At 37.5% G+C, this 14,583-nt stretch overlaps 1 protein-coding gene across 1 annotated transcript in view; it reads left to right on the forward strand.

Moving 5' to 3' along the window:
* CFTR (CF transmembrane conductance regulator) overlaps positions 1 to 14,583 on the forward strand; it is a gene marked incomplete at its 5' end in the record, with an annotated part of 203,826 nt that overhangs the window by 25,736 nt on the left and 163,507 nt on the right. The window contains one exon of the mRNA XM_082846837.1: positions 12,436 to 12,546. Within this exon, the coding sequence (XP_082702963.1) occupies positions 12,436 to 12,546 (111 nt within the window). The remainder of the gene's footprint in view (positions 1 to 12,435; positions 12,547 to 14,583) is intronic.

Raw genomic sequence — 14,583 nt, forward strand, 5'->3', positions numbered from 1 at the left:
TTAAACCTAGATTGTAGAGAGACACACGTAATTCATATGAAACTATTTCAATGCATTTGAGATTTTTGGGAAATAGAGGTCAGGTTTTATTTTGAGGATGTTATTAATTTTTCTTCAGTGTGACCTGGCATTTGGCTGGTGTTGGAACAAAACCAAAAAAAATGCTGTATCAAATGATAGGAATAGGCGAATCCTTTAAAAAATTAAGAGCCATCTTATTATCAACGGTTTCATCCAGTGAGAGCTCCCGCAGAGTTTAAAAGGAAGAGAATCTGGCTTGATGTTTTCTTTAAAGTTCTTTTTCCTAACGTGTATATGCAAGCAAGAGATTATGACATTTTGAAGTAAAAACAATTCTTAAGTGCCTGTAAAAATGATTTGCACTAAACTATTATCATTTGTGTTATGATTTCTGTTTTTAAGGACCTGATTGCAAAGGTGACTGCTCTGAGCTTTTAAATTGCTTGTTAGGATCTAATGATTCAGTCGTCCATTATTATGTGTTTTGCTATTGGGGGAAAAAGTAACTTAGGTTATTTTGTGGATCTTTATTTACTTATATGTTGCCTATATGAGAAAAAGATGTAGAGATTAAGTGAAGAGGATTTAAAGTAAGGCTTTTACAGTGAAGTCTTATTTCCATGATAAACCTTGAACCAATGGCTGTCTCCATTCTCTGCTTCTGTCAGGCCTCCTTTTTTTCCTGGGATTCACACTGGGAATGAGTGAGGGTTCAGCCACTACTGTTCTCCTCTTACATCTCATAGGAGTTTTACTGTCAGTGTCCCTCTCAGTGATATCAAGGCTCCAAGAAAATGAAAAATAGCATTAGCATTGCTCCAGAACCTCAGGAACAGGATCTGAATCTTAATCCTGAGTCATACAATGTGTCTACAAACACTCCACACCTTGCCAAAGCAGGGAGAAATAAAGAAGATGCTAAATTTACCTTTTTTAAAAAAATTATTTATTTATTTATGGCCGTGTTGGGTCTTCGTTTCTGTGCGTGGGCTTTCTCTAGTTGCGGCAAGCGGGGGCCACTCTTCATCGCGGTGCGCGGGCCTCTCACTATAGCGGCCTCTCTTGTTGCGGAGCACAGGCTCCAGACGCACAGGCTCAGTAGTTGTGGCGCACGGGCTTAGTTGCTCCGCGGCATGTGGGATCTTCCCAGACCAGGGCTCGAACCCGTGTCCCCTGCATCGGCAGGCGGACTCTCAACAACAGCACAACCAGAGAAGCCCCTAAATTTACCTTTTAATGCTATAATTTGTGATTTGTTTTCTAGAGGGTGAACTAGTAACAATGGAAGATAAAAAAGGGTTAAAATGCAACCAATGACCAAATTCCATATATAGTTTGAAGATGGGGAATTATCTGCAGCGGAGAAGTCTGAATACAATGCCATAAGCCTCTTTGAATCCTGAGAAATAGTCATGAGTAGCAGCAGGATAACAGTATAACAGAACATACAGCATACACAAGTTAAAGAGAAAGTTAAGATAAATGAGAAAAATTCTAGAATTTGACTGATCATATATCTGGCTAGAGGATTCCAAGCAGAACCCTAGAGACCAGATTTATCATGCCTAAATTTAAAAAATCACCAGCTTTGTCTTCCTGATGCATCACATATGAATGTTACCCTTGGAAGATTCATTCTTAACCATCTTCATCTTAAAACATTTCTGAGGTTGTCTCCAACCTCCATTTTACCATTCCATCTATCAAGCAAAATAAACAAGTAAACATCCTCAAATAAACTATGTTGGGTGGACTTAGACTGCTTTTTTTCTTTTTTTTTTTTAATTTTGGGAAAAGTTGCTTTGAGGCAGTAACTGGAAAGCAGGTATCACAGAGGATTTAATAAGTAGTGATTTTTTTTTGTACACATGGTGAGGGGTCATTAAGTCATTTGGAAGTTGAAGGTCATGAGAGTCTAGCATGTGATTTGCCTATTACAGCTCATACCAAACAGATCCCTGATTCCACAGCCCAGAGCTTCTCAGAGGATTTCTGTCCCCAAGAGAGGAGAGTTATCTCCATATTGCAAGAAAGACTTTAGCAGAGAAATATCAAGTGGCCTTGACTCCAGATGTTGAGTTAATTCTAGAATGGCAACCCTGACCCTGAAGGACATGGGGATTTCATTGCCGAAGGATGAAGAAGCCTGTTAGCGAGTGTTTACTTTGGGTCCTAGTGATGGTGTCTGAACAAACTAGGTGAACAAAGAGCTTCAATAAGGGATTCAGAGTTATGTAAAAAAGTGAGGGAGGGGCTTCCCTGGTGGCGCAGTGGTTGAGAATCCACCTGCCGATGCAGGGGACATGGGTTCGTGTCCCGGTCCGGGAAGATCCCACATACCGTGGAGCGGCTGGGCCCGTAAGCCATGGCCGCTGAGCCTGCGCGTCCGGATCCTGTGCTCCACAACGGGAGAGGCCGCAACAGTGAGAGGCCCACGAACCGCAAAAAAAAAAAAAAAAAAAAAAAAAAGTGAGGGAATAAGTGGGTTAATTATAAATACCAGTTAAATCAATATATCATGTGTGAGATATCCTTACATCACTCATGTGAAGTATGTTTTGTTCCTACCTTAGAAGATGACATAGAACTTGTTTTCCTTCTTTTCCTTTCATGCTTAAAACTGCTTCTCTGCTCTGTTGCTAGTATGGAATTGTCTAAAATAATGGTGATTTTCTGATAGTCACACAAGTTTCTCTCTGTAAGCTTTTACAAATGCCAGCCAGTAACCCAGTGGCATTTCTACCATAAAATCAGAAGGCCAATCCATTTCCCCTCTTCCTTATTTTCTTGGTTTCAGATATATTTCTTTCTTTTTTTTTATAATTGTTTTTATTTTTGGTTGCGTTGGGTCTTGCATGGGCTTCTGATTGTGGTGGCTTCTCTTGTTGCAGAGCATGGGCTCTAGGCACGCGGGCTTCAGTAGTTGTGGCACATGGGCTCGGTAGTTGTGACACGTGAGCTCTAGAGTGCAGGCTCAGCAGTTGTTGCACTCGGGCTCAGTAGTTGTGGCTCGCGGGCTCTAGAGCGCAGGCTCAGTAGTTGCGGCACACGAGCTTAGTTGCTCCGCGGCATGTGGGATCTTCCCGGACCAGGGCTCGAACCCATGTCCCCTGCATTGGCAGGCAGATTCTTAACCACTGCGCCACCAGGGAAGCCCCCAGATATATTTATTATTGCCAATGGAAATAAAAATCAGAAGTTAGAGAGCAATGTTATCACTTGTCTTTCTAGGTTAGTAAAGAGTTCCTAAAAGTGAACTCATACAAGATGCAGCAATTTTATTGGGTAGTTAATCATCCTATCTTTCTAGCCAGTTGTTCCAGCTATAATCAGTTTTGTGTCTCTTACTTGTGGCTTCATGCCCAGATAGAATAAAAATCAAACTAAAACCATGAAACAATGCTCTGAGGCTGCTTTTCTAAAGTACACGGACTTGGGCTATTTTTTGTAGCATTGCTAATTGTCTCTCAATTGCTTGAGTCCCTGAAATCCAATAAATGTGAATGGATTAAGTATAGCTGTTAGAAGTGGTCTTTTTATGCCAGTGCTACTCCCTCACCATTCTTATTTTTTCTGTATTCATAGTAGTTCCAGCAATTAAATGCTTTGCTTGCAGGGGCCAGGAATAAACGATTTATATGACTCATGTTTCATGTCATCAATCCTTAGATCCTTTCGTGGGCTTTGCACAGAGTCTTAATCACTTGTAGCAGCTACCCAGGCACTGACATATATGAAAGCGTTTAGAGTGTCAAAGTCACCATAATAAAAATGTGCATTTCACCAACTCTAGGAGGGAAAATCAAACATTTGGGAAAAGTTTCTAAAATCCATGCTGACAATTGATTTCTTTATGCTGTTTGTCTTAATACCAGCTTTTTAAAGATATAATTCACATACCAAAAAATTTACCTACTTAAAGTATATGAGATGTGTAACTATCACTACAACCAATTTTAGAACACTTGCATCACCCCAAAAAGAAATTCCATACCCATAAGCAATCATTCCCCATTCCCTCCTTCATCCCCACCCTGGACAACTACTAATCCACTTTCTCCGTAGGTGTGCCAGTTCTGGACATTACATATAAAAGAAACAGTGTGGTCTTCTGTGACTAGCTTCTTTCACTTAGCATAGTGTTTTCAAGATTCATCCAAGTTGTAGCATGCATCAGTATGTCATTCTTTTTTATCGCTAAACAATATTCAAGCTGTAGGATTATACATTTATCCATTCAGCAGTTGGTAGATATTTGGATTGTTTCTACATTTTTGCTTATTATAAAAAATGCTGTTATAAACACTTGTGTACAAGTTTTCATGTGGACACATATTTTCATTTCTCTTGAGCATACACCAAGGAGTGGAATTGCTGGGTCATATGGTAACTTTCTGTTTAATATTTTGTTTCAGATTGTTTTCCAAAGTGGCTGCATAATTTTACCTCCCCACCAGCAGGGTATAAGGGCTCTAATATTATTTTCCACATCTATGCCAACACTTATCGTTACCTGTCTTTTTTATTTAGCCTTTCTAGTGGGTGTGTAGTAGAATCTCACTGTGGTTTTGATTTGCATTTCTCTAATGGCTAATGAGGTTGAACATCTTTTCATATGTTTTGGGGTGTTTATATATCTTCTTTGGAGAAATGTTTATTCAGATCCTTTGCCAATTTCTAAATTGGGTTGTCTTTTTATTACTGAGTTGTAAGAGTCCCTTGTATGTTCCAGATACAGGTCTCTTATCAGATATATGATTTGCAAAAATTTTCTCCCATTCTCTGGGTTATTTTTTCTACTTTATTGATGGTCTGCTTGGAGGATAAAAGTTTTATAATTTTTTTAAATTAATTAATTTATATTTATTTTTGGCTATATTGGGTCTTTGTTTCTGTGTGAGGGCTTCCTCTAGTTGCAGCAAGTGGGGGCCACTCTTCATTGTGGTGCGCAGGCCTCTCACTATCGCGGCCTCTCTTGTTGCGGAGCACAGGCTCCAGACGCGCAGGCTCAGCAGTTGTGGCTCATGGGCCTAGTTGCTCTGCGGCATGTGGGATCTTCCCAGACCAGGGCTCGAACCCGTGTCCCCTGCATTAAAGGCAGATTCTCAACCACTGCACCACCAGGGAAGCCCAAGTTTTATAATTTGATGATGTCAAATTTATCTATTTTTTCTATTGTTGCTTATGCTTTTCATATTATACTTATCTGTGTGCTTTTTTTTCTCCTCTTCTAAAATTAGTCCTAATATGGCAAATTTGGTACAAGTGTAGGCTTTGCTATCACAGTCCTGTTTTGAAATTCTAACTCTGCCTTGGATAAACTATTTAAGCTCCCTCAGCCTCAGTTACTCATCTGTAAGATGGAGATAATATTAGGGCTTCTCTCTTGAATTGTAGTGGGGATCAGATGAAATAACGTATGTGAAATACTTAGAATTTTAGAGAGTTATAGGAATAGTCTATTAAGGTTAGCTAGTACTTTTGTTATAATCACAATAATAATAAACTCTAGTGCTCTGAAAATTAAACTAAAGCCAAATAGTTTCTATGAAGAAGCAACGCAATAACGTACAGCTGTAATATTTTATAGACAACATTGAATTTTGCCCCCATGAAAACCAGGTAGTCATAGTAATTATTTCCAGCAGGAGCTGCAGCTGAGAGAGCTTAAGAAAAGCTATTTCCAAGGTCACATGACTGGAAAATGACAGTTAATACCTAGAGTTTTCTTAAAATCACTAATTCAGTTTTTCCAGTAACAGATTTGCAGTAGAAGTTAGGTGACTGGAGTTTTGTAGTCTTCATTATAAAGTTTTACCTCAGACAATCATATTAGGAAAGAAAAGAAAGCAGCTTTATGGGAAATGAAAATTAATAGTGAGCATTATATGAAAATCATGGAGTTAAAACATATTTGACTAGAAAGTTTATGTGCATAGCTAGCCATAGCAAGTACTAATTATAATATGTAACTTCTTCTTTAATTAAAAAGAACTTCCTCCTTATTTCCAAAGTTATACATGCTCATAGTTAAACATTAGTGAATATAGATAAGCAAAAAAGAAAATATCTTTCCTGAAGTTTTCTTAATATGCTTACATTCCAAATACATTTATATTTGGGAGCATCTTTTAAAATGGGCAGATCGATTTCCTATTTAATGTTTAGGTTCATTAAGCATGAAGTTAAAGTAATTTATGTTATGGTTTTAATTTCTGGGCCTCCGGAAGGTTTTTCAGAATTGGTTTGTAGTGTTTTGTTGAGCAGCAAATAATTATCTTTCCAAATCTTCTAAAATTCATTGACTACATTTACTGTTTACTCATCTACAGAAAGAAAAAGAACTTCTACTGTTCTCTTGGTAAACTAGGAGCCTCATGAGAAATTAACTCTCAAACACAAAAATAGCTCATCTTTAGCAAGCAAAAAGGTGATTGAGCTGACTAAAGTGGTTATTTATTATAAATTTACCATTTTATGGGTAAGCAGCAAACCCTGTTTAATTACCTTGTGGGATGAGAGGACAGAGACTCACCGACTTGACCCTCACCCCAGTGCTGTGACTTTGGGGTGCATTCTTGAAGCCTACAAGTTTTATACAGGACTTTTGAGAGCTAGATGCCACTACTTTCTCAAGTTTTATTTTTACTAAAATTCATTGAGAAAAAACATATCCAACTATAAGATAACACCAGATCTAAGTTGATAAAATAACTGTGACATTTGAAGTGTTATTTATGTGAATTAGAAAAGAAACATCCTTTTAGGGATGAAATGACTTCTGGTCTCAAATCAACTCTTCCCATCATAGCCATTTATCAAAAAACCTAAAGCAAACCGGCAGAGTATGCTGCAGGAATTTGAGATTTGTTGTTACGGTCTGTTCAAATGATTCCCCCTCTTTCCTCAGCCTGAACTTCACCGTTTTCTTTAGTTAGGACTATCCAGCTTATTTGGGCTATTTCAAACTCATGGTAAATATATTGGATGATGAGAAAACCTCTAGCGTATTTAATTTTGTCCATACTAAGCAGTTTAGAGTAATTTCTACTTAGTTCCTCAAGTGTTATTTCATGCAAAAAGGAAAAAGGCTGAGTCATTTGAGTGTATCCGTTTGTCAGTATTTAGGAGATGTGTCATGCAACCATGGGTTTGAATTTGCTATTTCATTTCATTTTATCTGGCTAGTTAAATCAAAAGTAATGTTAAATAATGTGGAGGCATGATTGTTTTATACAAACAAAATCATCTGAAACTGAAAAGATCTGATACCTGCCCTTCATCTTAAATTCTAGCAGATGAAAATGTCAGATGCCTCTGTTGGATTAATAAAAGCCAAATGTCAAATGGAAAAATGATTATAAGCTTTAATTATGTGGTTTTACGGGGATAGGTTTCATGAAAATCAAAGCTTTAATAGTGTCTATAATTGGAAAATTCTTTTCATCATAAGGAATTACAAGTCACTCTAAATTTATGTAGAAATCGGAAATTTTGTCCTAAGAAACTAAATACAGTTTCATGGTGTGTATGTATGTGTATGTATTAAAAAAAAATCAAGTGATAGCATTTTTCCTTAATAAAACCTGAAGACTCTTATCGTTAAGTGCACAGTGTGTCTGGGTACCAGACTTTTTTTAAGTTCATTGAAAACTTCAGGATATATATATATATATATATATATATATATATATATATATATATAATAAATTTATTTATTTATTGTTATTATTATTTTTTGCTGCATTGGGTCTTCATTGCTGCATGCGGGCTTTCTCTCGTTGCTGTGAGCGGTGGCTTCTCTTGTTGCAGAGCATGGGCTCTAGGCACGCGGGCTTCAGTAGTTGTGGCTCGCGGGCTCAGTAGTTGTGGCAGACGGGCTTAGTTGCTCCACAGCATGTGGGATCTTCGCGGACCAGGGCTCGAACCCATGTCCCCTGCATTGGTGGGTGGATTCTTAACCACTGCGCTTCCAGGGAAGTCCCAAAACTTTAGGATATAAAGAACTATATATCTTAAGGATCTCTGTCTGCTACCTTGTAATTAATGATTAGCTAGTTTCTGTTAGAAATAACGAGAATTTTGGAAACTGTCACAGTTTCTAAGTAGATCAATTTATAAGGCCATTTTCAATATACAGTGACAGGTTATGAATGAAGGAGAAGGGTAAGGTCAGTTAGAGGTGAGAGGAAGGGTGGGTGAGAGCAAATTTGAGGATAAGGAGGAAGAATAGTGTTTATTGCTTTTGGTTATTCCAGGTGTACCTGCCTTGCTAATGAAACACCTGGGTACTCATTAATATTTAATGGAAGAAATGCTGAAGTAGAAATCCTGAGTTGTCATTTCTAAATTCTATCCAAGTATGTTTAACATACTCAAGCTCATTCAAAAAAAGCGGTGGCTGGAGTTTTACAGTAACTAATATTTCAATGAATGTCTAAGTGTAGATACCTGGGGAGTTTTTTGTTTGTTTTGGGTTTTTTTTTGTATTTCTGTGACTGGCTTGAGGTAGTCATGGAGACCTCCTTGATGGGGCAGAAATTTCATTCAATTTTCTTTTAGGTTTAATCTCACGAAATAAATTCTTTCAGATAACTCTGGTGATTGCCAGGCAGCCTAAGGTTAATTGATTTTAGTTTTCATAATTTACCTTAAGTTGTTTCTATTTCAGATTACAAATATAGGTTTACTGTAGTAAATCTGTCAGAAACACTAAATTATATTAATAATTATAAATGGCTAACTTTTAATACTACTGAATGTTTGATTTGATGATGCTGGGCTGTGGAACTCTTGATAATCAAAACTAGATGCCTTGGTATAACATATATATTAAAATGAGCATGGATAACGCAGGAAGCTTTTTATAAATGTAGGTGTTACTTAAAGTATTTTAAAAATGATCTAGAAACTCATTAATGGAAACGGTGATCAGGTCTTAGATATGGACCAAAAGATGTATGTTTATTTAGTTTTTTTTTTTTTTTTTTTCCTTGCGTGGGCCTCTCACTGTTGTGGCCTCGCCCGTTGCGGAGCACAGGCTCCGGACGCGCAGGCTCAGCGGCCATGGCCCACGGGCCCAGCCACTCCGCACCATGTGGGATCTTCCCGGACCGGGGCACGAACCCGTGTCCCCTGCATCAGCAGGCGGACTATCAACCACTGCGCCACCAAGGAAGCCCCTGTTTATTTACTTTTTAAAAGAAAGAAAAGATTTGTTTTTAAATTTCCTGAAAATGTCTTTGGTATTGCAATATTTACAGATAGTGAACTTCTCTTTATTTATAAATTTAGTTTCATATTTTAACAATTTCAAACATACTGAAAATGAAAGGTTTATTAATACATGGAGTATATTTTTCTCTTCTAAATTTTCCATAGGCCCCTTCCTTTCCATTCTCAGTGCTATTACCCTTGTTCTGAGTCTGTCAACCATCTGGCAGTCAGTGATCTATTGCTGTTGGCCCTTTCTGGCTGAGCTGATTATTAAATTTTCAGGAACTTTGTGAGCTGGTTGTTAAGTACAACTAGTATTAAAAATTAATTGATTTACACTTACAATTAAATAAATTATATTAAAACAAAGGTAATAATTGAAAAGTTATCACTACATAATTATTATCTATGTATTGAGGTTATGTTGATTGTATCTGAATGGTAATCACACTATCTTATAATATGCAGCTGTGTTTCTCTTCCCAACTCTGTGTTCAGTGACTTCACATTTGGTGACTTGAAACTGGTCATGGTGGGAGTATTTACACCACAGAAATTGGCAAATACCATAAGTCACTTTCTGTTTTTTGTTTTCCTGGAGAAGGCATGGTTAAAGATTTGTCAGTACACGACACCACACTACTGCCTGCAGTCTGCTAGCTTCTGGTCTCCCTGCTTCCAGACCCACGTTCCAGCACTATGTCTAGAATAACCCACCAAGTTTAATTTTCCTAAACATAAGAGCTGAACACGGTAAAGGAAGAAATAACATGAGAAGAATGTGGTAAAAATCTAGTTTGTGGCATTTAGTAACGGACAAATTTAACATCTTTGAGCCTCCATTTCTTTATCCTCATAGTAGGGCAATGATCTCTTCTTGTTCTACCTACCTATCAAGACTTTCCAATGAAAATCACAATATGCTAGTGTTTGTGAAAGTGCTATATACACATAATTTTTTTATTAGTAGTAAACACTTGCTTCACCTTTTCACTTCTTAAGTTTACAAAGGCTTATAACCAACAGAATGGAGTTTATATCCGAAATTGCTGTCCCAGATTTTTCACACCCTTACTGCCCCCTGTATTGGCAAATGTGCTTCCAAAGTGCTTATGTTGGCTACTAGATTGTGAGTGCCAGGCAGGTGTGCCAGCACTCTCACAGACGATGCCCAATGCAGATGCTGCATGATCACAGCACTTCTTTAACTGCTGTGTTCAGACTGTCCTTAACTATTTTCATTCTTGCTCTCCAGGAGAAATTGCCCATGGATCACACTGGGCAATAAAGATAAAACAATTATCATCCTTTGCTGAAGTTTGAAGGCTCTTGTTAAGATAAAAATATTGCAAGTTAATGGAAGAAACTGCCATATTAAACCATTGTCACTCGTTGATATCTTGGTCAGAAATGGTTGGTGAAACTACTGAGCCTTTGAGCAGGGTCTTTTTTTAAAAATATTTATTTATGTATTTGGCTGTGCCGGGTCTTAGTTGTGGCACGCTGGATCTTTAATTGCAGTATGCAGGGTCTTTAGTTGCGGCATGTGGGGTCTAGTTCCCTGACCAGAGATCGAACCTGGGCCCTCTGCATTGGGAGGGTGAAGTCTTAACTGCTGGACCACCAGCAAAGTCCTTGAGCTGGGTCTTAATTCAGGTAAATTTTAAGGAAGGACAAGTTGTGGAGACATCAGGAACACAGGGCAGTGGCTGACTGAAGAAGGTGGAGACAAGGGAAGTGTAAACAAGAATCTGGACTCTTGGGGTGGGAGTGGTGAAGGTGGACATGAGAGCCTTCTGCAAAGTTTTGCCCTGAAACAATGTCAAAATGCTATGCATTTGGCATAGCATTTCCTCTTTTTATTCTGAATGGCTTTGCTAGAATAATTTTCCTAGTATAAGTTTATTTTGCTTCTCAGATACTGCTAAAACACTCCCTATTGATTTTTGGTGGGTAACATGAATTTTGATGTATTACCAATGTCTCAATGACACCAAATTTTAGGACTCTCTGAAGCAAAGAAAGATGGTAAGGGTAAAAGCATATGTTGGGAATCACTGATTCCAAGTTCAATTCCTTTCTTTAATACATATATGACACATAGCACAGCTCGGTGCTTTGTGACCACCTAGAGGGGTGGGGTAGGGAGGGTGGGAGGGAGACACAAGAGGGAGGAGATGTGGGGATATATGTATATGTACAGCTGATTCACTTTGTTATAAAGCAGAAACTAACACACCATTGTAAAGCAATTATACTCCAATAAAGATGTTAACAAAATAAATATATGAAATTTCACATGAGAAAGGTCTCATTTGCTCAAATTTCATTTAGAAGTTTCTCTTTGTACGTGATTTCTTTGTTTTACAATTCTCCTGCCCCTCTCTCCTTCCTCTTTGTTTTCCCTTGTCTTTGACTTCTTTTTAGATTTTCTTATCTCTGTGATGATTATTTTTCCTTATTCACAGTAGTTAGAAACAATATATTTGAAAATAACTGGAGTATCCTGCATAAGTATTTACTATGCCAGCTTCCCTAGCTTCCATCATAAATTGTTATTTATTAGATGCCTAGAGGGCAGATGTGCGTAACTGCTATGGGGTGAGGAGACAAAACATAAAATTATGATCCCCACCCTCATTCAGCGGTGATGATTAAGTCAACAAATTGATACTCCAGCTACAGTCAGTTCATTCAACAAATAGCTCATTGCTGAGTACTGTGAGCTATGGTTAACAAAATTATATAAGGGTGTTGTTTGAGGGTCTGTCTTCTTATTCACAGATCATTTTGTATTTGAAGTGGTAGAGAGTGGACTTCAGCAAACTATAAACTCCTAGTATCTGGTTATTTTGGGGAATTTTCTTCTTTTTTTTTCTTGAAGAATACTTTTAGTATAGAATGGTTAGCAGTTTGTTTTTTTCCCTCTGGGAAAGATGATGATTCTACCGTCATCCCCCATCCTTTTAGACAAAGCTATAGTCACATCAGTTCAGAGGTGATGTTGTTTTATATAGTTGTGTTCTGTAAGATATGACTCCCTGGCACTTATATAAGTTGACTTATTTTATTCTCGTATTTATGCACTACCACCATTTTCCACATGCTATAAAATTTGAAACTGTATCTGATTCCAAGTCTACATTGGAGATCAAATCAAGTTAACATTTATATCTGTCTCTCCTCTCTTTATTTTAGCTGGACCAGACCAATTTTGAGGAAAGGGTACAGACAGCGCCTGGAATTGTCAGACATATACCATATCTCTTCTTCTGATTCTGCTGACAATCTATCTGAAAAATTGGAAAGGTATGTTCATACACATTGTTTATTGAAGAGAGAAATTAATATTATTTAGAGACTAGAGAACTGACATTAGAGGGTTTAATTCTTAAAATGGCATACTTATAATAGGAACATCCTGTTTTCTTGATGAAGTCTTGATTAGTTAAGAATTAAACAATGAAAGGATGAAAGAAGAAAAACCATTTTCCTGAGATAGGACCTTTTTTGGAAAAACACATATTTGAATTCTGAGAAACTACCTGTCTTTGAAGACTATTACGTGGATTCTGTGAAGACTGGAATCATATCTTTATGAAGCAAGTTGTGTACATTTGCCTCCAAAATCTTAATGTGTGAATACAAATGTACATACTCGGAAATCTTAGGGTAAAGGCTGTTGGATGTCAAAGAAATGTAAAAATTTCATATTTTTGAGTATATGTTGAATGCCAGGTGTAATATCTCCTCTCAGCCACTCTGGAAGGAAAGCATCATTATCTCTTTCTTACAGAAGAGCAAACTGAGGCTCAGAGAGATGATGTAATTTTCCAGCTAATGATTGATTGAGCTGTGGTTCAAACCCAGGTCTATACTCCTGGCCCCCCCAGGAACAGTGTTTCCCGTTGTAAAGAAGTCTCCCTTTCTAAGAGTACTGGTTATAATCCTTTTGGTTGCCAGTGAATTTATTTAAGAGGGAATTCATTGGTTCATGTAGTCAACCTGTGTGAAGGCCTAGGTAGAAAATTGGCCTTAGGGACTCAGTGGAACCAGGGACTGGTTTTATTCTCTCAGACCAGCTTCCTCCATGGAGTGGGTCCTCAGAACTCTTTGCTCACATTTTTATAGACCACAGAGGAAAGAGTCCTTTCTCTGTGGCCAAATGTGAAAAATCCCAGAAACTTTTGAGTCACAAGCTCACTCCTTGGACCAACAACAATCTATGAATGAGCTAGACTGGGTCTTGTGCCAGCAGTACAGGGTCTGATACCAGATGAAGGGGAAAGGGGAGAGGGAGTTGACAGAAAAAGGAAAAAGAAGTAGCTACTTTTTACTGCACCAAAATAAAATAGTTGAGTATATTTGCAATTTGTTTACCTTATTTTCATGAAATTCATTGAATTTCTTTTGAAATTTCAAGACAAGATATTCAGCCTTACTTTTTCTTGATTTTATTCAAAGAATTAGGCTAGTGGGAGTAGCCAGCTTCACATTTCCAAGTTCAAGGTCCAGCTCCTAATGTCGAGTACTTAGTGTGTGTACGTGCCATGAGGGCAGGGATATATTTTTTTGTTTTGTTTTTGTTTGATTTGTTCAGTTTGTGATGTGCCTGGAATAGGGTCTATTGTCCCTTGCTAGATTCCCCCTGGATATAAAAATCTATGGATGCTCAAGTCCCGTATACAAAATGCATATAACCTACACATATCCTTTTGTATATTTTAAATCGTCTCTAGATTACTTATGATACGTAATAAAATGTAAATGCTATGTAAATTGTTGCTGGCACATGACAAATCCAAGTTTTCCTGTTTGGAACTTTCTGGAATTTTTTTTGGTGAGTATTTTCCATCCCCAGTTGGTTGAATCTGAGGATGAGGAACCCGCAGACATGAAGGGCTAACTGTAGTAGGTGCTCAGTAAATATTTGTTGTATGAATGAATGATGATTGAATGTGAAATGGCTAGCATTATGTAAAAACCTGTAACACTTCTGCAGAGATAAAATATATAAACATAGTATATTGTAGGTATATCAGCAAGTTCAAAATAATATAGTAGTTAATGAATATCTAAGTTCTAAATGGATGCTGAGGGAAAGATTAATCAGAGTAGGACTAGATTAATCAAAACCTGCATACTCCAGATTTAGTTTTACTTATGGCCAAATAGAGGACATAACCTGAATTTGTAGGATTATCTGGCCTAACAGTTTTTTCTCCTCAGTTTTCATTGTGTCTCCATATCAATTCAATGTTTAAAATGTACCTATTTTGTTTCAATCCAACACTGTGCCAGCATAAGTCCATAAACTTTATCTTTATTATTTTTGTCTTTTTTTGG

Source organism: Leucopleurus acutus (assembly GCF_964270905.1).
Source record: "Leucopleurus acutus genome assembly, chromosome: 9".
NCBI classification, from domain to species: Eukaryota; Metazoa; Chordata; class Mammalia; order Artiodactyla; family Delphinidae; genus Leucopleurus; species Leucopleurus acutus.